At 46.6% G+C, this 27,483-nt stretch overlaps 1 protein-coding gene across 3 annotated transcripts in view; it reads left to right on the forward strand.

The window, feature by feature from the left end:
* KCNIP2 (potassium voltage-gated channel interacting protein 2) overlaps positions 1 to 27,483 on the forward strand; it is a 106,429-nt gene that overhangs the window by 36,647 nt on the left and 42,299 nt on the right. The window contains exon 1 of one of the 3 annotated variants that reach the window (XM_081007094.1): positions 18,358 to 19,141. The exons of the other annotated variants lie outside the window; for them this stretch is intronic. Within the exon in view, the coding sequence (XP_080863220.1) occupies positions 19,054 to 19,141 (88 nt within the window). The 5' untranslated portion in view covers positions 18,358 to 19,053. Of the gene's footprint in view, positions 1 to 18,357; positions 19,142 to 27,483 lie in introns of those variants that run through there. 3 annotated transcript variants of the gene reach the window in all.

A 27,483-nucleotide genomic window follows, 5' to 3' on the forward strand; every position in this document is an offset into this window, starting at 1 on the left:
TAGGCATGCCTCTACCTGTCTTCTCCTAGTGCGCCGGACCCAGGTTCGCTCCTCAGCTCACAAGCTCTGTTGTGCTTGTGCGTGTGTGTCGCACTTGATCTCTGAGCCATCCCCAGTGCCAGATACAGCCATGGAGCCCTCTTTTCCTCCTGCACCAGCAAGACAGGAGGCCTGCATTATTCATCCCTCCCCTGGTATACACTGCAGCCTTCCTTCCTTGCCTGACTCCGATCTAGGCTGACGGACGGAGAGCTTTCCCATGTACAGCCCTGAAATATTTAGCAGAACTGTCTGAAAAATGCAAGCCTGCTCGAGCAGGCAACTTGTCTCACCCTGCTTACCCAGTACTTGATCCTTCCAGAGTGGAGCTCGCTAGCTTACCCAGACTAGCCCTGTGGCACCACCGTGGTGGGAGCCTGACCCTGACTCTATCCTCAGGCGCCTCCATCTCTTGCTCTGAATCCAAGGGCTCAGAGGGAACTACGATGTTGGGGAACTGGTATGACTGACAAGAGGCTAAGAAAATCTTAGTATCTCAGAGCTGGGGGGAACCCAACTACAGCACCCAAGATAGGGGAGGCTTCTCGTCTCTGCCTGAAAACTTCTAATGTTCAGGGAAGTTTTTAATGTGTGGCATTTTAATCTTTGCTGGAAGCTACCCAGAGCGGCTAGGGAAACCCAGCCAGATGGGCGGGGTACAAATAAATAATAATAATAATAATAATAATAATAATTATTATTATTATTATTATTATTATTATTATTATTATTATTGAAAGGGATTCCACTACTTTCCAGTGTAGTCTGCTCCACTGCAGAACAGCTCGTCGTGTCAGGAAGTTCTTATTAATGTTTAGTCATCAATTCCCTTCATTATAATCTGAATGCTTTGCTCTGGACTCTACCCTCTGCAGAACGTTACCCAGGGATGGCTTCTTCCCAGGATGCCTCTGGGTCCCCCTTGGGTGAGAGAGGGCAAGGCAGAGGAAGCCGGTTCTTTGCATTCCAGTATGCCCAGTTTTTCATATATATATAGGATTTTTGTAAGCAAGAGGAGGAGGAGAAAAGGGACTTGATGGGAACATAGGAAGCTGTCTTATACGGAGTCAGACCACTGGGATATCTAGCTTAGTGTTACCTGCACCAACTGGCAGTGGCTCTCCAGGATTTCAGAAAAGGTCTCTCCTAATCTTAGAGACGCCGGATATTGAACCTGGGAGCTTTTGTATGCAATGCTGAGCTATGACGCTTCCCTCCCTGGTAAACGTCTGGTGGTTGAGGTGAGCTGCGTCTGAGGGGCTGAACAGTGAGAAGTGTTGGAGAGTGAAGCCTCTCTTAATTTTGTGAGTGTGCAATTTTGTGGTTTCTTTGGAGGGCAGCTGTGCTGTGCTGCCTGGGCTTGTTTGTAAAGAGTTTGCTTGTAGTTGTGGTGATGTTGCCTGTGTAGGTTTGTGTACTTCAGTATTTGTTTTTGTTTTTCTAAGGGTGGGTGGAAATGCTGTTTGGGTAGGTTTGGGGGTTTTTTAGGGTTCTCCCCCCCAAACTTCAAAATATGCCTGTACACATTTGGTGAGTCCTGCTCTTGAGCAATAGGAAAAAACTTTGCTCCATCATCTATATGAGACAGGCCTTTGGATATTTGGAGATGGCTATCATATTGCTACTTAATCAGCTCTTCAGGAAGTCCACAGAGAAGGACAAGATTATCCCTGCCCTGGGGGATAAGCATGAGCTACTTATCTGGATATTACACAGATTTACAAAAACGGGTGCTGTGATCCCAGTTGTTCTTCCCATTTTCCTGCTTCTCAGATATCTGAAGCCACATGCACAGTATGTTCTGCCTCCACCTGTCAGAATTTTAACTAAGTTTAGCAAGCTGCTTCCAGGTTTTGTTTACTTGTGTGCCTGGTTTTATGCACTATTTTCAGTAAATAAACTGTTCATTGTTTGCGAACAGCTATTTTGCCTGGGGCTGTTGAAAAGCTTTCACTTGCTGATGGGTCTCATCTGTTTAGTACAAGGTTAGTGGGACATACAATATTCTTGAGTAGGTTAGAAAGTTTTCCTGTGTTTTGAAATGCACAGCGCGCACAGAACTTCATGGCACTCCCAGGCTCCCTTTTGCTTGAGTGTTAAGCATGCATCCCTGCCTGTTTGGCTACAAATGAGTGGTGGCATGTCACCTGAATCAAGCACTAGTAGGAAGCCTCAGCTAGCTTATTCTGTCTTCCCTGGATTTGAATGTGAGAAACACCTTGGGCCATCTGAATCCACCCTCCAGGTTCATGATGGGCTCATCCCTACTTCCGTTCCCCCCATGTTTTCTAGGCATCGGTTTTTCTTTTTTCCTGCTTTCTGCCGGAAAACCCGCTGCTTACTCCTGAACTGGAACAAACAAACATCACCTTGCTGCCCCTTTCAGAGTGCTGTCCTAGACTTCATAAGATCATAATGATACTAGATGCAGTACTTATATAGACATCTCGCTCTGAATCTACTCAGTTAGATCAAGAGAGAATCTGGCAGCTGGGGTTTCTTGGTTCTGCTTGGCGCAGCTGGAACTTGCTGCAAGATCCATCAGGTCCCAGCAAGAGACAGATAAGTGGCAGTATTCTCTGACTGGCAGGAGGGGAGTGCGCAGCAAGTCTGCGATCTTGCAACACAAGGGCCTTAATTATGTGTGGAAGACCATCATTTGGGAGGGAATGTTTGCTGCTTCTCCAGGAGGGCAGGGAGGAGGGAAGCCATGATTAGTTCTCAGCTCTTAAATTCCGGCACTGTGATGACATGACATATAATGACAGCACGTCCCATGTCAAAATGATTGTGAATCCTGGAGGCTAATAGCTATGCAAATAACCTCGTTATCTGCCCTATTTATTTCCTGGGCTTCACACTGCCTTTATTTAAGTGATGATTCTCAGACTGCCGCTCCTAGAGAAGGTGGGAGGCAGTGTCATCACCATGGCCCTGCCGGGGCTGAGAAAAGATGCTAACTCCTGCTGAGGTTCCCTTTCCTGGAAGAGAGGCCCAGAATCCAAGGGCTGCCTCCATACTCAGTTCCTCCTTTGTCCTGCAATCAGGCAGCCTACCTAGTCATGGGCAGTACTGGTGTTGACCAGCTCTGGGGGACTAGTTGGACAAGTGGCGCTTTTATCAATTCATTCATCAGCTGTGAGTTTGTACACCAAAAGTTGTAGAGGTGCTTTATCTGCACATGCACATTTATGTGTGCACATAAATGTGCATGTGCAGATAAAGCACCTTCTCTAGCGACGTGTGTGACTGACGTCAGCATTTCTCATGACATGTGCACACAGCGCATTGCGAGGGGGCGCATTTGCTCTTCAAAGTCCTGTCATGTTTGATGAAACGACCCATCAGATCAGGACCCAATATCCGTGTGCGCATTTGTGGAGGTAAGACTGCTTCTTTTCACATATCTGGTTCATAGATTTGGTCTTCAGAACTATGATGGCCCAGGTCATATTTCTCAAGTATCCAATAAATCTCGACTAGCCCCACCTTTCTTCCACCTTTGTTTCTTCTTAGCTCTCCAGCTGTTCTAATAAATATTTCACTGCAAACAAAAACTTTGCACTCCCCGATGTTGGCTTGTTGGGATGCGCTTTTTGTGTAGCAGCCCAGATGGTGCTGTATTAGGAAGACGGTTTCTTTGCCAAGTCCTTGCCCCTCCGGGTTGCACAGACATTGCCAAATCTTAGGGAAAGAGCCTCAAGGGTTGTATCGTTGAGAGCAAACTCTTGTCATTAGAACAGTACTGTGAACACGTCTCGCTTGAAGCCTGGTGCTGCAATTCTCTTACTTAGGAGAAAGGAGCAGAGGGAAATTTGTTAAGCTCACATTTGCACTCCTTGGACAAATATGCAAACTGAAGCATGACTAGCCTTTGAAATTCTCACTGTTCTGATTTTTGCAATGCAATTTTCTGCCCCTAAAGTCTGAATTAGGGAAGAGTGTGCACAAAAATGCATATTTTACTGATATTAACACTAAAATGCATTATTTTTTTCAGAAATTTGCATAACTGTGTGCATATTAGAAACAAACAGCATATAGATGTTTTTTATACTGGGAGAAATGTGTGTTACAATCTTAGCATGTGGACCTACAGAGAACCGATTCCTACTTTCATTTATGATGTGATAAAACCACAAAGAGATTATGTCTCTTCCCCGCCTCATTTTTACATTTTGTATACTGATACTTTTCTTCTGACCATCCTCCTATGTAGTGAGATAGATGTCCCCAATCTGGAAAATTGCAGTTCACCATGACCTGGAAAATGACTGAAAATAATCAGTCTCATCTCATTATGGCCATTTAGATAAAAGCTTCAGAACATTTCAATGGGGGGGGGGCACCCCTTTCAGAATAATGTTCCATATTCCCAATATTGCGTCAGCAACTGCATCAGATTACCTCTTCTGTTTAAATGCATTTCTCTTCCTTTTTGATCTGAAATGGATGTATTTAGACATCATTCTCTCTCTTTCCATAATTGCTGCCGTGAGACTTCACCTCTGTTCTTCCGGAGTCAAAGTTGAGGGGGTTGCACCTCTCTCTGCCTCCCACCCTTTTAGAACTGCAAAGTTTTGGGGGGAATTTGTTTCTGATGTCAGTGGGGCTTAGTTTACGTGCTGATGGGAAGAACAACCTGGATGATCTATTTATCAGTACCTGTTTCTCCGCCCCCCTTATACTTTACTGAAAGTTTAAAACTACATAATTATATGTGCTCTAAACATGGTGAGACATACATAAAAGAGAGAAAAAGAAAAACAGCACCCGTGTAGAAGGGAAAGTAAAAGGAGGAGGGGGAAACCCCCAAACTGTATACTTTACAAAGCTGTTGTTGTACTTCACCAGATCTTAACCTGTTACAGTATTTGTAAGAATGGATTCCAAATATCACTGAATTTGTCCATGGCAAGTCTGCATTTGTATACAAGTTGTTGTTGTTGTTATATGCAAGTTATCATACGTTGCGAGTTTGTATATATCTTCAATCCAATCAAAGAAGGGAACTGCATTTTTATTTTTCCAGTTCATCAGTATCACTCTTTTTGCTGTGGTAAGGGCACAGAGAGTCCACTCATATTGTCCTTTTGGGCATATAATTCAAAAGGATATTTTGCTCTGTAAATGTAAGGTTATTCTGTACAGTTCTGTTGTCAGTACAGTACTTGTTTCTTGAACCCAAACGCCATTGATAGGTTTGCAGTGCCACCTAGTGACAATTATCTGTTCTGCAGCAATTCAGGACTAAAAGTTATTTCTCCCCTTTAGCAAGTAGAGACTCACCAGTAACTCTGCCCACCTATGTGATTTCCAGCAACTGGTATTCGGAGGCATAATGCTTCTAACAGGTACTGGGTAGGGTAGCCACTCTTCAGCCACTGGAAATCATATTCAGACACCTTTCAGACTTCTGAGAGTTTAGCAGGCTTTGGATGCACACTTTATTTATTTATTTTTTTTTTTTTAAATTCACATCCCAGGCATTTCAAAGACTCGTTTTCTGTGAGAATGGCACTCAAAGGCAGTGTACAGCCAAGCATCAGAACAGCATGAAACAGCATGAATTAAAAAATGGTAGAACACTAGTAAAAAACCTAAAATCCAAAGCAGCAACGATATAAAACATTGCACACTGCACAGTCACCCAGAGGGAAATGGCTTTTCAAGACAAAAGGTTTTACCAGCTGCTGAAATGACAGTAAGCAGCGAAGCAGAGCTGAGTTCCCAAGGAAGGATGCTCCGCAAAGGGGGTGCCATCTTCCCTGATCACGTCCAACCGTTCCTTCTCCCTGGCCTTACTTGAACAAAGAATGGGATGTGGAGCTGCTTGCCTCCTGCTAATTAACACGAGAATGGGAACAGCCACCCCCCAAAGTACAAAGGGTCCAGGCTATCTCAGGCTTTAATGATCAAAAACATCACTTTGAATTCTGAAATTCAGCTGCAATTTGAGTTTTGAAATCTGCAGCCATTCCTTCTTAAGCCAAGTTCAGAATTGTGCGCTTTCTGTAGCCTGTTCCAGTTATGAGGCTGGCAACTGCAGCTGCAGCTTCCAACCTGCTTTTAAATTCCAGGCGATATTTCATGCCTGTCTTCATAGCCATGTGGGATAGAAACTTAAATGTTTTAGTAATGAAAGCTGAGATTCGCCCCCCCCCTCAAGAAGTTTCCTTCTTTGTCCAGTATTGCATCCTTTATATTTTTATGAACTCCTGTGGAGGTGTGATACACAGCTCTGGCTGTGGTGCTTGATCTTTTTTGCTATACTCAGGGCAATTGGAACTCAGCTCCCAACTTTGCTCAGCTCTCCTGCCTGCTGTGCCCAGTAATATGCAATGTCCATGTTCTACCGCTAAAGTCTGGCCTCTCCACAAATGTAATCGTTCTCTGCAGTAGTATTTCTGAGATGTATTTAAAAACACAATTGCTCTACCAGCCAGGAAGATACAGAAGAATTGGGCCTCACTGTGTAAATTTGCCTTCTACAGATATTCCAAGGGAGTAGTTTTACTTTCCTATTCCTTATGTGTTTTTGTTTTGTTTTGTTATAATTGCAAAAATGTACATTAAAGCTCCAGCGCCTCCGCCTCCCTTTTAAATAAATAAATAAAAAAAGAAATTTCAGAAGGGGACTGAAACATGGACTGGAGAGGCAACAGCTGGCAAACATGCATTTTTCACCTTGTAAATGAAAGGCAGCTTTAGAAATGTGCCTGGGATTGGAGGAGATGCTGTCAGGGAAGGGAAGGGCATCAGAACTTGTAGGATAGATTACTGCAACGTGTTATACGTGGGGCTGCCGCTGAAAATGTTTTGGAAACTCCAGGTGGTGCAGAATTTGGTGGTCAGGTTGCTCACTGAGTAAGACAGTTTGAGCATAGTACAGTGGTACCTCAGGTTAAGAACTTAATTCGTTCTGGAGGTCTTAACCTGAAACTGTTCTTAACCTGAAGCACCACTTTAGCTTATGGCACCTCCTGCTGCCGCCGTGCCGCTGGAGCACGATTTCTGTTCTCATCCTGAAGCAAAGTTCTTAACCCGAGGTAATATTTCTGGGTTAGCGGTGTCTGTAACCTGAAGCGTATGTAACCTGAAGCGTATGTAACCCCAGGTACCACTATACACTGAACCTGGCCTGACTCCACTGGCTGCCACTTAGATTCCAGGCCCAATTCAAAGTGCTGGTTTTGACCTATAAAGCCTTAAATCTCCCAGGACCGCAATAACTCATAGACCGCCTCTCTCCATTTAAACTGAACCAGGCCCTGTGATCATCATCTCAGGCCCTTCTTCATGTGCCTCCTCCACAAGAGGTCCAGAGGGTGGGACGAGGCCTTTTTGCAGCGACTCCCCATTTGTGGAATGCTCTCTCCAAAAAGGCTCGCCTGGCACCTTCATTATATAACTTTAGGGGTCTGGCAAAAAACAATTCTCTGCAACCAGGCATTTGGCTGATTAACATTCTTTGGCCTTTTACATGTGTCTGTTGGGGTTGGGGGTATTGTTTTGTTACTGTTATTGTTATTTCATTTTTTCACATTTTCATGTTGTATTTTTATGTTGTGAACCACCCTGTGATCTTCAGGTGAATGGTGGTATATAAATTTAATTTAATAATAATAATAATAATAGCACAATGTGTACATTTGTATAAAATGCTGTATTACGGGTTGCAGATGAGAATGCTGCTTGGAGACTACCGTATTTTTCGCCCTATAGGATGCACTTTTTCCCCTCCAAGAATGAAGGGGAAATGTGTGTGCGTCCTATGGGGCGAAAGCAGGCTTTCGCTGAAGCCTGGAGAGCGAGGGGGGTTGGTGCGCACTGACCCCTCTCGCTCTCCAGGCTTCAGGAAGCTATCCGCTAGCCGTGGGAGACGCAGCTCTCCCATGGCTATCGGAGAGCTTGCCGGCACCCAGAAGCTTGGAGCGCGCTGAGCTCAGCACGCCCCAAGCTTCGTGCAGCGCTCCGCTAGCCGTGGGAGAGCTGCGTGAAGTCGCGTGGCTCTCCCACGGCTAGTGGATAGCAGCCTGTTCTGGGGGCTGGGGTCGGGGGTAGCTCGGGCTTCCCCTGCCCCCGCCCCGCACCTGGAGGGGAAATATTTTTTTTCCCTTTATTCCCCCCCCCCAAAAAAAAACTAGGTGCGTCCTATGGGCCGGTGCGTCCTATGGGGCAAAAAATACGGTATATTGGCAGTGCTCAGAAACCAACTTGAAAAAAGAGTGGAAGGTGGTTTTAACCAAGGCTTATCAGGATCTTCCCAAGTCGGTGCTGCAAGTAATTAGCCTCTGGGGAAGGGGAAGCTGTTCCTCCTGGCTGGCATTTGAGCCAGAAACTGTTTAATGGCCCTTGAAAGCAAACTGATAAATCCCAGCACAACACCATGGGAACACAGCAACTTTGGCTTTTTCCTATGTGGACAGGGGTCAGCAACTGGAAGCTCCTGAGCCCAAACAGGCCATTAAGGACAGCTGTCACCCCAGAGACAGAGGGGGAGACCGGGGTGAAGGAAGGCGTCATGACACCCGGGGCAGGCATTGCTACGTAGGGTGCGCGTGTGGCATTGCTACGTACGACGCATGTGCTGTACGTAGTGACACCACACGTGCGCTGTATAGCGGTTTGCCGTCGGGATCCCTCCGTCGCCGCTACAGCCGTGAACAGAGGATCCTCTGTTCATGGCTGCAGCCGCCTGCAGAGGATCCTGGCACCGTCCGTACAGCGCTGGAGCGGCGCTGGCGGCAAACCGCTATACAGCGCATGTGCGGCATCGCTACGTACATCACAGGCATGCGATGCTGCTCATGCACTGTACTTAGTGGTTTGCCATTGGTGCTTGGATCCTCTGCTCGCAGCTGCAGCCGCGAACAGAGGATCCTCCACATGCAGCTGCGGCAGCGCGATGGCTGCTTGCACCACTGCGAGCCGCTGCAGGGTGACTTCTTGTCAGCCCCACAGACATGGAACCTGGGGCACACTGCCCTCCCCCGCCCCCCCATTGCGAAGCCACTGGGGGAGACTGGTGATGGTAGCAGCCATAGGTTTTGCTACCAGACCAGTCGGGGACTCTGCATTCATCCATTATCCCCTCCAATGTTTCTCAAACTAGGAAAACTCATTGCAGACCAGGATATAAATTTATGTCTATATCTGTGTGCTTCCATCAGCCTCCCCGCTGGTTTGACCTGCAACTCTCATCAGCCTCAGGTGAAGTTCCTGGTTCAAATCTCACCTCTGGCCATTAATTCGTAGATAGATTTAGGCAAGCCACTGTTTTGCCAGCTTCAGTGCTCCCCCTGAACCCATCTGCAACACAGGGATAATTATACTGGCTCACTTTGCAGGGTGGTTGTTACAACTGTGGCAAAATAATGCATGTGAAGTGCTTTGAACACTTGAAAGCACTACAGAAATCCTGCCCGTTGTTGTTATTACTCTCCAGGGCCTCTATCACTTTTTGTGTGCTTTTGTCATCCTGCTACCTTCGTTTCTTAGATCCTGGTGCCCCTATGGGAGTATTTTGTAGAATTATGGAAGAGTTGGAAGGGATCCCAAGGGCCATCTAGTCCAACCCCCTGCAAGGTAGGAATCTTATCTAAAGCATCCATGACAGATGGCCATCCAACCTCTGTTTAAAAACTTCCAAGGAAGGAGAGTCCACCACCTCCTGAGGGAGACTGTTCCACTGCTGAACAACTCTTACTGTCAGAAAGTTTCCCCCCAAATGTTTAGTAGGCATCTCCTTTCTTTCAACTTGAAGGCCACTGGTTGGAGTCCTACCCTCCCGAGCAGGAGAAAACAAGCATGTTCCCTCCTCCAAATATCCTTAAGATATTTGAAGATGGCTATCATATCTCCTCTCAGACTCCTCTTTTCCAGGCTAAACATACCCAACTCCTTCAAGTGCTCCTCATAAGGCTTAGTTTCCAGACCCCTGATCATCAGGGTTGTCCTACTCTGCACAGCTTGTCAACATCTTTCTTAAATTGTGGTGCCCAGACTTGGAAACAGCATTCCAAGTGTGGTCTCACTAAGGCAGAACAGAGTGGTACTATTATTTCCTTTTATCTGGACACTATACTTAGCCTAGAATAGAATTAGCTTCTTTTGCTGCTGCATCACACGGTTGGCTCATGTTAAGCTTGTGGTCCACCAAGACCCCTAAATCCTTTTCACATGTACTGCTAGTAAGCCGTGTGTCTCCCATCCCATATTTGTGCATCTGGTTCTTCCTGCCTAAGTGCAGAACCTTACGTTTATTCGGGGCCTTTCACTTAATGTCACTATAAAAAGATAAGAAAAGGCTTTGGGTGCTGCTAGGTTCTTGCCAAAGTTCATTCTTCCATGGCAATTTCAAAGCTGGATTATAAAACTTGAAATCCAACTGATTGACTTATCTGATTCCCCACCCCCAGGATTTAAGCAATGATTGGTGCCTTCCGCCTGAGGATGTGGGATGTTGCAGAGCCCAGTGGTTTGCTGCTGTAAAAAGTGCCATACCTCATTGCAGAATGATAAAGAGGACTGGGATTAAAAGTCCCCATGTGGTTTCGGTCATGAATACCAGGAGTGGCATGGTCCTGCGGGAGCCCCTAAACTGCCATGAGTTCGTGTTTGCAAGGCCAGAGCTAGTTTTCCCTCATAGCATTTTCCATTAAGAAGTGTGAACTCTGCTGTTGCACGGGGAGAGGCAATTTTCACTGTAAATAGCATGTTTAAACTGACGGCAAAATGTTATTGCAAATGCAGCCTTGGATCCCTTTATAATCAGGAGCAATGACTCTGGGGCAATTGAAATATTAAACTATGAACATAAACACTTTGTGCCTAAAACAGATTTGGGAATAGTTTTATATTTATCTTTGTAATTAAACAGCAGTTCTATTTATGAGTCGACCGGGAAGCTAAAATGGTCTTGGCACAAGGCCAGTGGGGCGGCAGTCCTTTATATACTTTCCTGAGAGTGAGATCCAGTGAGCACGATGGGGGTTTTCTTCTGAGTAAACATAGAGCAGGTGTGCTCTGGAAAGTACAGAAGGGGTAGGACAGGAAGAGAGCATTTATGGTGGGATGAGAAGGATGGTTTCTATGGGAGGAAGGTAGTGAGAGAAGGACCACGGCTCATTGGTAGTGCATCACCTTTGCATGCGGTCAGCCCCAGGCACAATCTCTGCCATTTCCTGGGAGAGACCCTGAAGAGCACTTGCCAGTGTAGACAAAGCACAGCTGGATGGACCAATGGCCTGCTTCAGGTAGCTCGCTAGAGCATGACCCCTTAATTTCAGGGTCATGGGTTCGAGTCCATGTTGATGCCGGCATTTGCAGGGGGTTAGACTAGATGACCCTTGTGGCCCCTTCCAAGTCTTCAGTTCTGTGATTCTAAGACAGCTTCCTATCTTTCTATGTTTTGACATGGCATGGTTCATAAAAAGGTACCTTAGATACTGAACCAGAGCATGGGTCTCTCTAGCTCAGTAATGTCCACATTGAATGGCAGCAGACTCTCCAGGGTTTCAGACTGGAGTCTGTCCAAGCCCTACCTGGAGATGCCAGACCTTCTGCATTCAAAGCAGGCACTCTTCCACTGAGCTGTGGCCCTTGGTAGGTGATGTGCTAATCAACCAAAAGGTGATGCCGCTTGCCAATGCCAGAAGAAAATAGGAAGGTGACCCACATATTTTAACTACACACTGTGCGAAGAAATACTTTTATGAGATGGGGTGAGCTCCCGTTGCTTGGTCCCAGCTCCTGCCAACCCAGCAGTTCGAAAGCACGCCAAAAGGCAAGTAGATAAATTGGCTCCAGCGGGAAGGTAAATGGTGTTTCCGTGCGCTGCTCTGGTTTCGCCAGAAGCGGCTTAGTCATGCTGGCCACATGACCCAGAAAAACTGTCTGCGGACAAACGCCGACTCCCTCGGCCTGTAAAGCGAGATGAGCGCCGCAACCCCAGAGTCGTCTACGACTGGACTTAACTGTCAGGGGTCCCTTTACCTTTTTAAGCAGCCTCACACAACCATAGCCCAGAGCGTAGACCAAGCAGGAGCTCACCCAAATGGCAGACCCTCCAAGTGTCCCTTTTTTCCAGGGACAGTCCCGTATTTACAGAAGCCATCCCAGTTTCTGATTTGATCCCAGAATGTTCTGCTTTTCCTTAGGATGTCCCTATTTTCATCGGAGAAATGTTGGACGGTGTGTGACCCCCGAGCCAAGGAGATAAGTAACTATACAACCCTTAGAAGACATCTGAAGGCAGCCCTGTATAGGGAAGCATTTTAATGTTTAATGCTTTGTTATGTTTTTATATATGTTATACAGTGGTACCTCGGGTTACAGACACTTCAGGTTACATTCGCTTCAGGTTACAGACTCCACTAACCCAGAAATAGTACTTTGGGTTAAGAACTTTGCTTCAGGCTGAGAACAGAAATTGCAAGGCGGTGGCAGGAGGCCCCATTAGCTAATGTGGTACCTCAGGTTAAGAACAGTTTCAGGTTAAGAACGGACCTCCAGAACGAATTAAGTTCTTAACCCGAGGTACCACTGTATATGTTGGAAGCCTCCCGGAGTGGCTGGGGCAACCCAGTCAGATGGGTGGGATATTATTATAATTATTATTATTAAGGAAAGGACACCTCTATTTTCACCAGAGAAGTGCTGGAGGCGGTCATGTCTGAGGTGCATCTGTATCTGGCTGAGCCCAATATTATGGCCGCCACAAACTGATGCCTTGGTTAAAGGATAGTAGTACTGCCTTCTTCCACTAGATGTGCTCCTCCTCTAACACTTGCTAGGTAGCTGAGAAAGCCTTTGTGCAGAGGTGTGCGTAGATTAAAAAGGCCCTTCCGGTACTGTCATCCACCGTGTGTTCTAAAAACCACTTCTTTGGCTTCTTTAAACAAAGGCTTGGTAGCCTACAAAATACAAAAAACAGGGAGCAAAACTGCAGCTTCGTTTCTGGTCCTCTCACCTTGAAAAAAGGGTATCGTGTAGTGTTGGGAACAGCTGTCAACTTTCAGATTTGAACATAAGGGATCAGCAGCCTCGAAAATAAGGGAACAGCAGCCTCCCCTGTCCTGGGGACAGTCTACGGGATATCTAACAATCCAGGATAGCAGCGGGAAACGGCGCTGGAATAAGGGAATTTTCCGCCAAAAAAGGGAAGGTTGACAGCTATGGTTGGGAAAGGTTCAGAAACAGCAACCTAAATGATCAAGGGGGTGGAGCAACTACTCTGTGAAGAAAAGTTGCAGCATTTGGGACTTCTTAGAGAAAAGGCAAGCAAGAGGCACCATGCTAGAAGTTTATAAAACCATGCATGGTATGAAGACAGTGGATAGAGAAAAGCTTTTCTCCCTTCTCTCACAACACGAGAACTCATGGGCATAAAAATAATGCTGGAAGATTCGGGACAGATAAAAGAAAGTGCTTTGCCCAGCGCATAGTTAAACTATGGAACTCGCTCCCAGAAAAGGCAGTGATGGCCACCAACCTAGATGGCTTTAAAAGAGAATCCATGGAGAAGAGGGCTATCGGTATCTGAATACCAGTTGCTGGAAGCCACAGGAGGGGAAGAAGAGTTTGGATTTGATATCCTGCTTTATCACTACCCAAAGGAGTCGCAAAGCGGCTAACAATCTCCTTTTCCCTTCCTCCCCCACAACAAACACTCTGTGAGATGAGTGGGGCTGAGAGACTTCAGAGAAGTGTGACTGGCCCAAGGTCACCCAGCAGCTGCATGTGGAGGAGCGGAGACGCGAACCCGGTTCACCAGATTACGAGTCCACCGCTCTTAACCACTACACCACACTGGCTCTTGTGTTTGAATGTTGCTTGCTGGTTTCCCACAGGCACCTGGTTGGCCACTATGAAAACAGGATGCTGGACTAGATGGGCCACTGGCCTGATCCAGAAGGCTCTTCTTGTATTTGATCAGCCAGTGTATCTGCAAATATGCCTTCAAGTAGGCTAGAACTGAGCTCTTCAGGAAAAGAAAACCCACGTTGGGTGGTTTATTAAATACTCCCGGCCATGCAGGGGAGGCCCAGCTATGACGAGCATTGCCTTCTTGTGCCTCCTGCTGCTGTTCTTCCTGCAAAGGATGTCACTGAGCACCAAGATAAACAAAGACTCCCACAGAATGCTGCACTCTTACATTCTTTTTATTACACAATCTAGGATGACTACCACTTCCTGTTTCATGGCTGGCAGCAGCACCTGGCATCTTTGGGCAGCTGCCAGAGCACCAGCAGCCTGGCAGGGGCTGCCACTAATGCCTGCTCCGGCCCCCACGTCTTCATCCTGGCACTTCCAAGAAGCACCAGGCAAATGGGTCTGCCTGCTGATTTCATTTCCCACAATGCCCCAGCGGAATCTTCAGTCCAGAGGCATTGTGGTCAGTTCACATGGTGGCTCAGCCCAGCAACCTGGCGCTGCTTGGCTGGTGCCCACTGTCACCAGGTAAAGCGGGGGGAGGAATTAGTATACAATAAACTCAATATGCAGAGTACTGACAGTGAGCAAAGTGTTGTTTGTATTCACACGCTCTACTGGTACTCTGTTGACAAGTACTCATGTATATTTAGCCTAACTTATACATCTCTCTCTTGCATCAGAAAGTTCATCATTGTAAGGCACAGTTATACAGGGATGTATGCGTTGATCAGACATGGCATTCTCCACACGGTGTGTGCGTGCAGGCTCAGACCAATGGGCCAGAGACTTGCTCCCATGACTCCTTCTAGAATCTATACACTGCAGGGAGAGTATAACTGTGAACTGTGAAGAGGCTAGAACAACCCCACTTCACCCATAAGCATGCATAGAAGCAGTAGGGAAATCCATACTTGATTATCACTCTCAATGGGAATCAAGCGGCTGTGCAGGGGGCTCCTTCAAAACGTGTGATGTTTTGACTGTAAGCACACGGAGAGGCAGATATCTGTGACTACCAGTCATGTAGCGAGCCAAGCATTGCCGTGCGTGGGAATTCAAGAAAGTGGAGAAGTGGGGAAAGATTGTAATGCTCAGCTTTTGTGGCAGCTGAAGTCTACAGATTGTTGATTCTCTGTGTGTTCAGAGCTGCTGCACCAGGGAGTTTTTAAGCAGACGCCGTGCAGTAAGCTTGTATGCCATCCCTTCTTGGTCTTGATCTGACCCCGTAGTGAGTATGGCATGGTGGTCTTGAGTCTGACTCTAAGCTAGGAAGGATCAGTAGTATAGAGAGGGATGTGTGTGCAGACTAGTACATGATTTGAGGATATTCTTGGGCCAAAGAGATGACCCTTTCTCATACATGCACAACTAGCTAAAGACAAGCTTCCACATTGATGCAAGGAGGTGACCCCTATGTCTAAGGACCAAGATTTTGGCCTTGGATTGGTTGGAGTGTTGTCATAGGTAGGTAAGTAGACAGACAGACAGACAGACAGACAGACAGATAGTCAGGGATGAGGGGTTTGCTGAGTTGGATCAGGACCACATTGTGAGTGGGGGGAAGGGGGCCTTAACGCTTTGCCCCCACTGGTCCTGCTAATGGCAACAGGAGGAATGGCAAAGTATAAAATTTCCCGCAGTGATGACCATCAACTTGGCTGACTTTAAAGAGGATTTGACAGCCTGTTGTACCTCCAACTCCCATCCATCCCAGACAACATGGTCAATGTCCAGGGATGATGCAGTCAGCATCTGGAGGGTCATGGGTTTCTCACCACTGGTGTATAGAGACAGTTGGTGATCTGAAAGTTGCCAATGTTTATCTGTTTCTTTTAACAATGTTCAGTTCAGTTCAGTTCAAGGTTTCCCAACAGTCAGGGAAAAAACCTAACCTCCAACTGATACTCAAAGCCACACAACAATAGGAACATAACAGGCTTATACCAGGGAACATTATTTGTCTATCTAGTCTAGTATGCATCAGAAAGTTCATCATTGTAAGGCACAGTTGAAGAAGTGTGCTTGCACACGAAAGCTCATACCAAGAACTAACTTAGTTGGTCTTAAAGGTGCTACTGGAAGGATTTTTTTTATTTTGACTATGGCAGACCAACACGGCTACCTATCTGTAACTAGTCTAGTATTGTCTACTCTGACTGGCAGTAGTTCTCAATGGTCTTGGGCAAATCCTATATTGTAACTGGAGATGCCAGGGATTGTATCTGGAACCTTCTGCATGAAACGCATGTGTTCTACCACTCTGTTACGTTCCCTGCTAAATTTAGTGTACATGCAACACGAGCGTACCTGAAACATGTTGGAACTGGCTCTGAGTCACGTGGGCATGTAATAACAATATACTTCCAAAATTATCAGAAAGGCTTTTTTCCATGAAAGAGATCCATGCTTTGATTTAGCAGACTCCTATGTATTGTTTGGGAGATTTTGTGGTGGGAGAGACAAGGCTTGTTCTCCCAGGAGATTATGTAATATATTTAACGACAAAGCTCAATTGTTCTTAATGTAGGTTTGAATGGATGTTCAGTTTTGTATAGGTTGCATTTGTTTGCGTTTTGGGTTAAAGTGTTGTAAGCTGCCCTATGAACAGTTTTCTGCTGCAAGGCAATCTATGAATGTTTGAAGTGAATAAATGAAATCCGTACTCTGTCTTTTGTAGCTTTTTAGAGCATCTAAAGCAGTGCCAGGGAAGCTGCAACTCTCAGGATATTTTTGGACTCCAGTTTTCATCTGCTCACAGCCACTGGTGAGGGAAGATGGAGTTGAAGTCCAACAGCGTCTGGAGGGTCACAGGTTCCCCACCTCTGATTTCCGTGCTTTTATTTGCTTTCCCCAACTAAACCTCTGCTTTGCTAAGGTCTGGCTTGCTCTGGGTTATTCACAAAGCACATTTGCTTATACAAGTCTCTGAACACTTTATGTCAGCATCGCCCTTGAGCCAGTGCTACCAACTGGACTCATCCACTTCAGCCCCGACTGGGCTAGGCGAGCTGGGTAGCACTTCCAGAGACCACCTTCTGCACTTCCAGAGAGGAACAGGTCAAAGTGCTGTGGACTCACAGCTTAGAGTTGTGAGCACCGGATTCACTCCCACAAGAAGACAGTCGTCGCACAGCAGAGTACAGCAGACTCTAGCAGAGTATATAAACAACTCGGAGAGCAGCTCTGTAGAATATCTTCTTTATTCTATAACTACAACTATTATACAACTATATACAGAGCTAAATAGGTCTAAGCATAAATGAACGCTGCACTGCACTGAGTGTCTGCAGCTGCTCTTAGCAGCAACCTTATCTCTACACACGATCTCTAACACTCAGTCTCTCTCTCTCTCTCCGACACTGACTGACTGACTGACTTGGTGCTGGAGCAGAATAAGTAGAGAGCAGAACACGCCTCCTCCTCTCTGGAGAATCAGCAGACTCCTCAGGAGATTCTTGGATATGGGAGGGGTGAAATCTCCTCACTTTAAGCTACTGTGTGTAATACTCTTCAGGATAAGAAATGGGGTAAAACTGAGTAAGAAAGTATGTCACCACATACGTACTGTATATGCTTTGCTTTCGTATATCCTTTGTTCCAGGTACTTCTGTCTGGTGTCCACTCATTATCTTGCTACCTGGATCTCTATAAGGTAATGGCAGTGAAAGCCTGAGTTGTAAAGGTGTGTATGAAAGCAGATTCACCATCTCTAGCATTCCTGCGTGTGTGATTTTTAAAAAATGCTAGCTCTTATCAAGATAACCATCTTGGGTTGTCTGGACAAGTTACTTGGTTTGTGACACCTGCATCACCTCTTTTACACGCCATGCAACAAAGCCCCATCCATTTGCCTGTTATCTTCAGAAACCAAACTCTGCCGAAGTGTAATAAAGGACGTCGCTGCAAACTGTCAAAAGCAGCGGGCACAACTATAGGTGTGTGGCCAGCCACCACCCCCTCCTTTGGGGCTGGCATTCTCCTTCCTGGTTGTTAACCCAGATCCTTTTCAGATACAGAGGCAGGTGGATTTGTGGTCCGCAGCTGCGTCTCTTCCTACCTCTTTATTTCCACCCAGCTGCAGCTTTCCCTTGTCACTCGCTGATGTATCGCCCCGATAGTTTGAGGAATTACGTTGCCAGCACGCCTTTGTTTGCACAGAGCCAGATGTGGAGCAGTGCTAGGCGTCTGTCTCTGTGCCCTGTCCTGTGATGCTTCCCCCACTTTGATGGAAAAGGCACATCCTTGCAGTCTGCAGGAAAGGCGTTAGGAGGAGGCAGCGCCCCATTGGCCAGCAGGACCTGTGGAGTCAGACCATTGCCATGCCAACCGACACTGCCTGTGGTTTCCTGGGAGCCTGTTGTAGAGCGCTGGGTGTGGCAGAGGAAGATGCCAGGCAGAGCAGGGAACCGAAGAGGCATCTGCTGCCCAACGTTGCCTGGAAGGGGACACTCCCCCAAGGCAGGGCATTGCCAGCTGCCCCCCTTCATGGAACTATGCGACTGGCTGGGAGAGCCACTTAGCACTGCCTCTTTTGTGGTTCTTGCTTCGCTGTCCACTCCTCGCTGCTTCTTCCAGCAACTTTGCTGCACGGAGGAGGAGGAGGAGGAGGAGGAGGAGGAGGAGGAGGGTCCGAGGAGCGAGCGTCGCTTGCGTGTGTCATTGGAGAAGCTCGCAGTTAAGACAGCAGCAAGCCACTCCGTGCTCAGCTTTGTCCTGTGCTACAATTGTTCCAAGTTTTCAGAAGCCCTCGAAAGTGCTGGGACTTTCTGAATCTGGATGGGGAACACAGCTCTGGGCGTGTCCCCTTACTGGCAGCTGCTGCTCTCGCGGTGACCCAGGCATTGCCTGTGCCACCACCAATCCCAGCGGAATTATCTGAGCACAAACCTCCTCCTCATCCTCCCACCTAACCCTGCTGTCTGTCTGAGATCAGGGGGTTGTTCTGGCTCGGATGTCTGGGCACGGTCAGAGGCAGGAACAGAAGGGCCCCCTACTCCTTGAGCACTTCTAGTTCTCACCCTGCCCAGGGAGTTGTTTTTCTGACCGGGGGCCACCCTGCCACTGTGTATTGGCACCATGACTCACTGCCAGCGACGGTGCAAGAGGCAGCTGGGGCGGGCGATCCGTTTCTTCTACCAGCTGGTCACGGGGACCCTGTCTCAAGGTAGGCTGCTTCCGGGGTTCTGGTGGAGGGGTGGGCTCTGGAGTTGGCATGGCAAGGAACTGTGGCAGATGGCTAGAGATCATGAGCATTTTGTGGGGTGGTCTTTAAAGCCATGGGCTCTGCAGTGAAGCACAAGGGGGGGCAATCTTTCTCTCCCCCCTTAGTTGTAGGTCATCCTGCCTCTTTGGAGTAGGGGAAGAAGAAAACAAAATTGATGTGGCTAGTCCAGAATGAAAATCGCCTGGGGATCCTGGGCACCAAAATGACATACCTGAGAGATGATGGAGTCACACTGAGTTTCAGTTGCGCCTCCACACATACTCTTATGTTCTGGTTCAGGGCCAGGACCCCCAATCAGGTCCTTGGAATTGGTGGCTGGGTCTTTCTGCAGCCTTGCTGGGAGCACCAGGGCTGGCTGGGAAGAAATTGTTCCTGCATCACACCCTTTTCAGACTCTCTTGCTTTAAACATGAGGCATATCTAATGTGTTGGCTCCCATGGCCCATTTCCACCCCACCCTGTAAAAGGCCTCTTTGCAGAGAGATGGAAGCTCTGCTCTGCAAACAGAATTATACGTACCCAGCAGAAGCACCGAGAGTTGGACTGGAGCCCATTACTTCTTATTGGAGTTGATGCTGTTTGATCTGTGCACCCAAACTTCATGCTTATTCCTATTACCTGACCCAGAAAAGCAAGCCTCAGGTGGTTGAGCTCGAGCAGATTCCAGCCTATATGCAGAGATTCTAGGCTTTTTCAGCTTTTTCCTGTCCCAATGTGCAACAGCTTTCTCCATTCCTTCAGTGTCCTGTGTGCTTCCCAGGCGTAGGTTTGGGGCAAAGAGTGAGTCATGATTTAAGTGCACATTCTAATGCAAGGATGAGGAGCCTGTGGCCATCCAGATCTTGTTAGATTCCAACTCCCATCATCAAGGCATGTAGTCAGGGATGATGGGAATTCTAGTTCAACATCATTTGGAGTACCAGAAGTTCCCCACACAACTTCTAATGTGTGTTGTCCTCCTTTTACTAGTTAAATCTCAAATGGTTCTCCTCTGGTGTCATCCTTTCCTGATCTAGAAGCTCATTGAGTTGAGGAAGAATCACACCCCCAACATATTCCCTCTGCTTGTTGGTCTCTAGAATTCAGTGAATATTCAAAGGATTTCTGTCGCTGGGTCAGGTTGCCCAGTGGAGGTGGTCAAACTCATTTTCAGCTCTCCCCTACTAGATCTGGGCTCAGTATTTCAAGATGGTACTTCCTCCTGCATTCGCTGTCCATCCCAGCCTATTTCTGGACCCAATGAGTGGCATATTGCTCTGAAGCATGGAGCTGTCTCTGCCATTTCCAGAGTCACACGCAACAGTTTGGTAGGATGCTAGCACTGATCGCTGAAAAGTTGAGGAGCATCAAGGGCTGCATTATGTACCTCCCAACTTCACTCCCTAGTGATGCTAATTCTGTATTTAGCAGGTGCCAGTCTTGAGTTTTGTAAATTTCATTGTGATAGGGGTGTCTTCTTGAGGAAGGCAGAGAAATAGCCTAACTTGTGGATGGACTGAATATGGGTGGAACTTAACTGCCTGCAGGAGATGATGACAGTAGCTCTGGTTTACCATGAGGACTTCTTGAACTTAAGCCCATTTCTTGGAGAGTGAAGTTGAGATTCTAAATGATGCCAGGACCTTGGGCTGAAAATGTGCTTGCTGTAATGTTGATCTGCTGGACTACAACTCCCACCATCCCTGACCTCCAGCAACATCTGGTACCCCATCCCTGGTTTAATGTAACTGAATAGCAATGACTGAAAATGTATTTCAGCTCTGAACGCCTTGTTCTCCAAGCCCCATGCTCTGTCAGCCACACCACACACTACCTGATTGCCCAGGTAGAATGAGGATACAATTGGTTCTCCTGCCCTACTTTGCCAGTTTCCCATACTATTTGTCAGGAAAGTTCATTTCACAGCTGGGCATCAGAGCTTAGGTGCATATTCAGGTGTATATTCATAATGCCTATTCAGAAGGATGCATTTTGTCCTCTGTGCCATTGGCTGTAGCACCCAAGTCCCTAAAACTGGCATGTTAGAGTCATCCTTGTGTTTGCCTGAGGATCAAGACAAGTTCCTCATGGGCCATGCCTCAGTTTTCCTAGGTCATGCAATATAGGCATTTATGGTTAGTCAGGAATGAATAACTTTAGTTTACTCTGGAGTCAAGGCACTCAGAATTTGTCAGTCTACCTTAGCTCAGCATCCATGGTTGAGGTTTAACAGAGGCAAACAGAAACAGAATCATCAGGTTTAGCCAGCAGCTTGTGTTCTTCTCAAGATTTAAAGCCACTTTGGCTTTATGCTTTATGTTTGGCTTTATGTTTAACACAGGTGCACCCATGCTTGGGTGGCAAACACCAGAAAATATGAATTCTGGTATTCTGATTTAGTCTGTGCCAACTGTTCACATGTGAACTTTTTTGTTTGTTTAAAAGTAGCACTTTTAGGCTGCTGAACTCACCCAAGTCCCCTTTGTCCACCCCTTTCACTGCTGTTCCCAGGCTTTTTGCTGCCTGATCAACTGATGTTTCAGTGTCAGTTTGGGGTGGGGAGGAAGAGCATGTATTCAGCAAGATGATGTCATGCAGCCAATTTAATTTGGCTGTGTGCAAACATTGTCAAGCCAGTTCATAGCGAGAGTAGTGTTTCCTGCATCACATTATCCTCACTCTCAATATGCTCTGGGGATGAGAGGGAGAGTGCTTACCAGGGCAGTAGGGCCATCACCCCTTTTAACACCCACCCCAGTGGAAAAAGCATTTGCAAAAAGCCCTTCTTCCTGCCATACACACACTTTGTCTCACCCTAAGTGCAGTGTCGTTTGTTCCATTGTGTTGAAATCCTTGTGAGAATTGGGATATTTCCAATCAAACACTGCAGGTGCAAATGGGAAAGTTGGCTTCTTTGCTTCCTGTCAAAACAAATGGAATTTCCCCCCAGACGTCTTTCCCTGACTCTGCCTCTTTAAATGACTCCACCGGTTCATGGAACATGCTGCTCAAGGGGGCTTGCTCCCTTAATGTTCCTACCTGATACAAAAGACAATGTAGATTAAGAACATTTCCCCTGTAGCTGGCTGCAGACAGTTAATCAAATTACCCCAAGAAAAGAGAGATTCAATTTGTGTGAAGGGTGGAAAAGAAGATTAACTTGGTTCAAAACAGAATATTTGGTGTGAGGGATCAAGTGGTATCCTCGCAGCAGCTTCTCCAGGGACTGACTGAATCACAACAACTAGGCACTTGATGTATCAGCCCGGATTTGCTGAAATCTTGGACTGCCAATATTTATGCAATATCTTGCATAAAGTGTGGAGCTGGATGGAAGGTTTTTGCATCTATCATGCCCCCCTCCCAGACATGCATGTTTATTAGTTGAGGGGGTTTGCCAGTGGCCTGCAAGGAAAGGTACCTCTGATTCAAACTCCAAGCTCAGGTGGGCCTGATGTCATCTCTCTTTTTCTGCAAGAATAAAAACCTGAATTTTGGCCACGAGAATGTGACTTTTTGGACTCTGCCATAAGCAAGGGTATCATCTTATATTAACTAGTGAGAAGATGCATTTTTTTGTTTTTATGTTAAAATTATATTACATTTAATGCAATTTCTTTTCTTAAATGTAATGTAAGTTGTTACAATATTTCCCCTTAGGATTCAAGGGTCTGCACCCTTATTATTTGGTCTGCCAGTGCTTTGTTCCTGCTTCAGAGGAGCTTCAGGGGTATTAGGATACAAGCCTGCTTAGAGTTTGACTCTTTCCCCATAAAACCTTTGTACTTAATCTTAGGGCCTTAGTACATCATTTTTATCATGCATTCATGGTGCTATCTAGGTGGTCATACACAGTCCCACTTTCAATACTGTTTGAAACGTTTGCAAATGTTTTGGGGTGGTCACACTGCTTCATTCCCAATCAATGCCTATCCTATAACTTCCTGCTAAAATCCCATAACTTCTTATACCACCAACAAACTGGTTTATCTTGTTGCACTGTAGCCCCTCCAATAATGTGGTAGCATTGGGGAAGCATTGCAGAACAACTAATGAAACAGAATAAACCCACTGCTAATGGACTATTACTATGTCAAGAGCAAGTTGCATTAATGCATATGAAATAAAATAGTCTGGACGGGTCTCTAGGTGTGCAGAAGCAGATTGTGGCTAATGAATGAAAGGCACTCTGCACATGCCCTAAGGTGCTATCTTCTGTATTATTCATTCACATGCCATTAGAGCTGGGCCCAGTCCAAATAAAGCACAGACTCCCCTGTTAAAAGTGCCCTGGAATGCTGTGAGCTCCCTGTGACGCTGGGCGAAGAGAAATGATTCCAGATCAATTAACCAGATTGAAACAGTAACATCTGTAGCCAAAAATAGCCTTTTGTCAATATTTGGCTGTGCTTTATTAATAATCAGCTCCCACTCTGATTAGCAGCTCTGTAATAAGATTCAGCTGTGACCTAAATTTAACTCTCCTAATGGACAGATAAAGCAAAAAGAAGAAGAAGAAGAAGAAAAGAAGGTATTAGCCATCATTAGATCAGCCTGACCAGGCCAGGTAATCTAGGTGAGTGGGCTCCCAGCTGCAGGAAAGGGCACCCATGTCATCAGTGATGAACCCTCATTTCCTGAGCATTGCCTTAGCTGAACAGACGGCACAGGCAGATTCAAATTCTGTAGGACCCACGTTCCGCTGCTGGCTGAGTTGCGTTTTAAGGAAACTGTTGCTGTTATATAACTATGAAATGGTCCATGTGATCCATTGCCCTATTTCAGAAAGAAATCAAAGCTGGGGTGTGTATAATTAACCCGTAACTGACAGAGATGGGATTGTGTTGGAATATATATATAATATTTATGCTGTTCAGATAAATAGGATCCCAGGGCAGCTTACAATAACCAGTAGTAGGATTGTAAGCCTGAGGACAGGGACTCTCTAAGAAGACACGGCACAGAAGGAAAAAGGGTGAGGAGGGAGGAAGGAAACAGCAAGCTCAGGAACCAGTTCTTAAAGTTACAGTCTTTATAACGCAGTTATATAGTTCTACCTGCATATTCTAGAGAGCAGCCCCTCCCTGGAAGTGCTCCCTCCTCCTCAAGGTTATATCTAGGAACAGAGCGGGTGGAAATGTTTGTGTCAAGAGGGCAGGATTGTTCTTGGCACACAGTTCTTCCCTCAGTGAGCTGATTCGAGGACAGCCAGAATCCTCCTAAAGAGAGGCCTTGATGGAGTCGCCCACCTCCCTTGCTGCTCCCTGATGTGGTTCTGGCTGTCTTGGCAAAGAGCAAGCTCTTCCTGGGAGCACCTTTCTCATCTCTAGATCAGATCTGGGAATCTGCCGAGTGTTTTGTGATGGTCTTGCACGGCGTGGTATCCAGAAAATGCTGCCTGCATTTTTGGCTTATTTTTGGGGAGAGAGGTTTGAAGGATGCTCTGGTGTCCAGAGCCTTCAGCTCAAATTCTCCAAATACCTCCAGTCTCCCTTGGGCTTGCAGAAGAAGGCAACCATCCTGGGTTTTGGTTTTTTAAAAAATTGAATGCAGATGGCTTTTTGTGATCTGACAACCCATCCTGCACAGTGCTTGATGTGGGCAGGCTGTAGCATATGACTCCATGCCCTTGGGTCATGGGGCCACACATTCACAATGGCATGGAAAATTAGTGGCTGTGCTTGAAGCCTTGCCGATGTGCAACTCTGTCTGCTATTTTTACCCAGGCAGGTGGGTGACTGTTTAATTTTAGCTGAGTGCCAGCACTGTCTCGCCAGGGAACTGGTGGGTGGTTGTGTGTGTGTGTGTATTCACAGCTTTATTTTACATATAGAGGGAGATAAGTGGGGTGATGACACCTGGTTCTTAGACTCTGACTGCGTGCAAAGGTGACAGCACAGTGGTGCACTTATGGCAACACAGGCTACATGTAGAAAAGTCATAGCTCAGTGGTAGAGGATTTGCCTTGCATGCAGAAGGTCTCAGGTTCAATCCCCAGCAGGGAGAGGCTGTCTGAAACCCCGGAGAGCCACTGTCAGTGTAGACAATACTAAACTAGATGGACCAATGGTCTGATTCTGTATAAGGCAGTTTCTTGTTATCCTAAGTGCTTTGAACATTTGAAGATGCTATATTATTATACAGTAGTATTATTAGGCCAAAGGGTGAGCGACTGAACCCAGATCCCTGGACATTGTCATCTGCTTCACATGTAGATCACAAAAGGATTGTGGTGAAGGGCTGGAGGAGGCAATGTTGCTTGTGTATGCTGCATTTCAGGGTACTTATATTTGGAGGACTATCTTTGTTGTGCTAAAGGTAAGTCCTTACGCAGCTCAGGTTAATCATGTCTGGTTAGTTTTTAGAGAGAGACTTACAGATACCTAGGGCTTAATACACCTGTTTCCTCTTGGTCTGTCTGTGTTGTAAAAATGCAGTAACTTTGTGAGTGAAGGAGGAAAATTCTCCCTTTCTGAAATGGAAGAAGGTGACACTGTTTATTCCTGTGGGTTACCCAGTGGTGACATGAAGAGTTTGGACTGTTACTCCCAGGTACCCCTTTTGTTTAACAGAGATTGCTTTTAGTGTATTGCCTGTGGAGAGCTTCTGCTCCTTCCCTATGCCTGTCTTTGATATCAGCCAACTATTGTTTGTTTGTTGCTGAGAACATCTGCAGCTAAGGAAGCATTCTCTCTAACCAGAAAGTTTGCCTCCTTCATTTTAAACACTAGGCTGGATTGCTGCTTCTCAGGTTTGATGCAATGAATACTGCTAGTAAAACACTTCCTTCAGTTGCTGCTGAAATTTGAGAGCAAAGCTATTTGGGCATCTGGAGGTGGGTGAAGCTTAACTGATCACACTCATGCATGTGCGCACACATGTGTGCACACGCACAGACTTCAGAGACATAGTGCTTCTTAATTGGCACCTCCTGCCTCCTGGAGAAGAGTTGAAGCAAAGTTTGTAGATAGGGCTGGGGTAGACCCCTGGCAAAAAGCTTGGAGGACTGCTGCTAGTGAATTTAGACTAAGGGTGTCTTCCAGATGTTGATGGACTACAACTCCTATCATACCCAGCCAACTTAGCCAGTGGTCAGGGATGATGGGAGTTGTAGTCCAACAACATCTGAGGACTCATTTTAGAAGACTGATCTAGACAATGCTGATCAAGATGAGTCAATGGTCTGAGATTATAGGGCAGCTCCCTGCCGACCATTTACTCCCTGGGTGGGGCACAAAAGACCTCCATATTTATATCTAACCATGGTTTCAGAACAGTGAGCCCTGCTGCTCTAAGCAGTTGGCTTAGGGAAGAGGAAGGAAGTGTGTGTGAGTAAGAATTAAATTTGAAAGACCATAAGAAGTTGCCGTAGGTGAGGATGGGCACTCCTGGCCTCCATATCTTACCTTGGGGGAGATTTGAGCTGTGGAGGGAGTTACTGCTTCTTCAAGCAGGCAAAAAGCAAAGCAGAAACCCAGCTACTTCTGCGCATTCATTTACTGTGCAGTTTAATTAAGCACAATTTAATATCTTCCCATTCATTATATATAAAGCTCCATGGGGAGGGGGGAGGGAAGCCCCAAACTGCCAGGTGGCAATCTTTGCTGTGGGACAGAGGCGGCCTCAGTTTGTGGGGTGGAGTGGGGGGTTGTGAGTTCACACAGGAAGATCTAACGCAGTAGGTCCTGATCCTGCCCAAGTAGCTCACCTTCCCCTTCTCCAATGCTCACCCCACTGGGCTCCCCCCGGGCCAGCCAGTTATTTTTAGACAGACGCCATGTGTTGGAAGGAGAACAATTAATGTAATTGGTTTGGGGAGCCTCGTTTGTGCACGGGGCTGAGGGTGGCTCTGAATCTGCCTGGAAGAGGCTGGCACCAACGTAGCAGAGGACCAGGGGGAGCCAAGGGAAAGCAGGGTGGGCAACGCATCTGGCATGGAGACATGGAGAGGGAAACGCCACACAGTGACAGCCTCTTGTATGCCTCCCTTATCGTCATCCTCCTGGTCATGTCCTACTGGTTCACGACCAAGTGCTTCAAGATCCTCAGTGGCATTGAAGGTAAATTGTGGGCTGCGGGGGGTGGAGGGTATCTGGTGAAAAGGAAGTGCTGAAGGCAAACCCCAGGTGGAAACGCTGGGAACTGGGAGGAAAGGGGTTTCTTGCCGCATAGCAGGCAGCAAGGATTAGGGGCTCCCAGCTCCTTTACAGCCACAGTGTCTTCTCTTTTTCTTCTGCAATTGCTTTACTCTACCTGCACTTTTCTTCCTTCCCTGGGTCCCTGATCTCTTAGCATGTTGGCAG

This window comes from Podarcis pityusensis (assembly GCF_964106645.2).
Source record: "Podarcis pityusensis genome assembly, chromosome: 5".
Taxonomy (NCBI): domain Eukaryota; kingdom Metazoa; phylum Chordata; class Lepidosauria; order Squamata; family Lacertidae; genus Podarcis; species Podarcis pityusensis.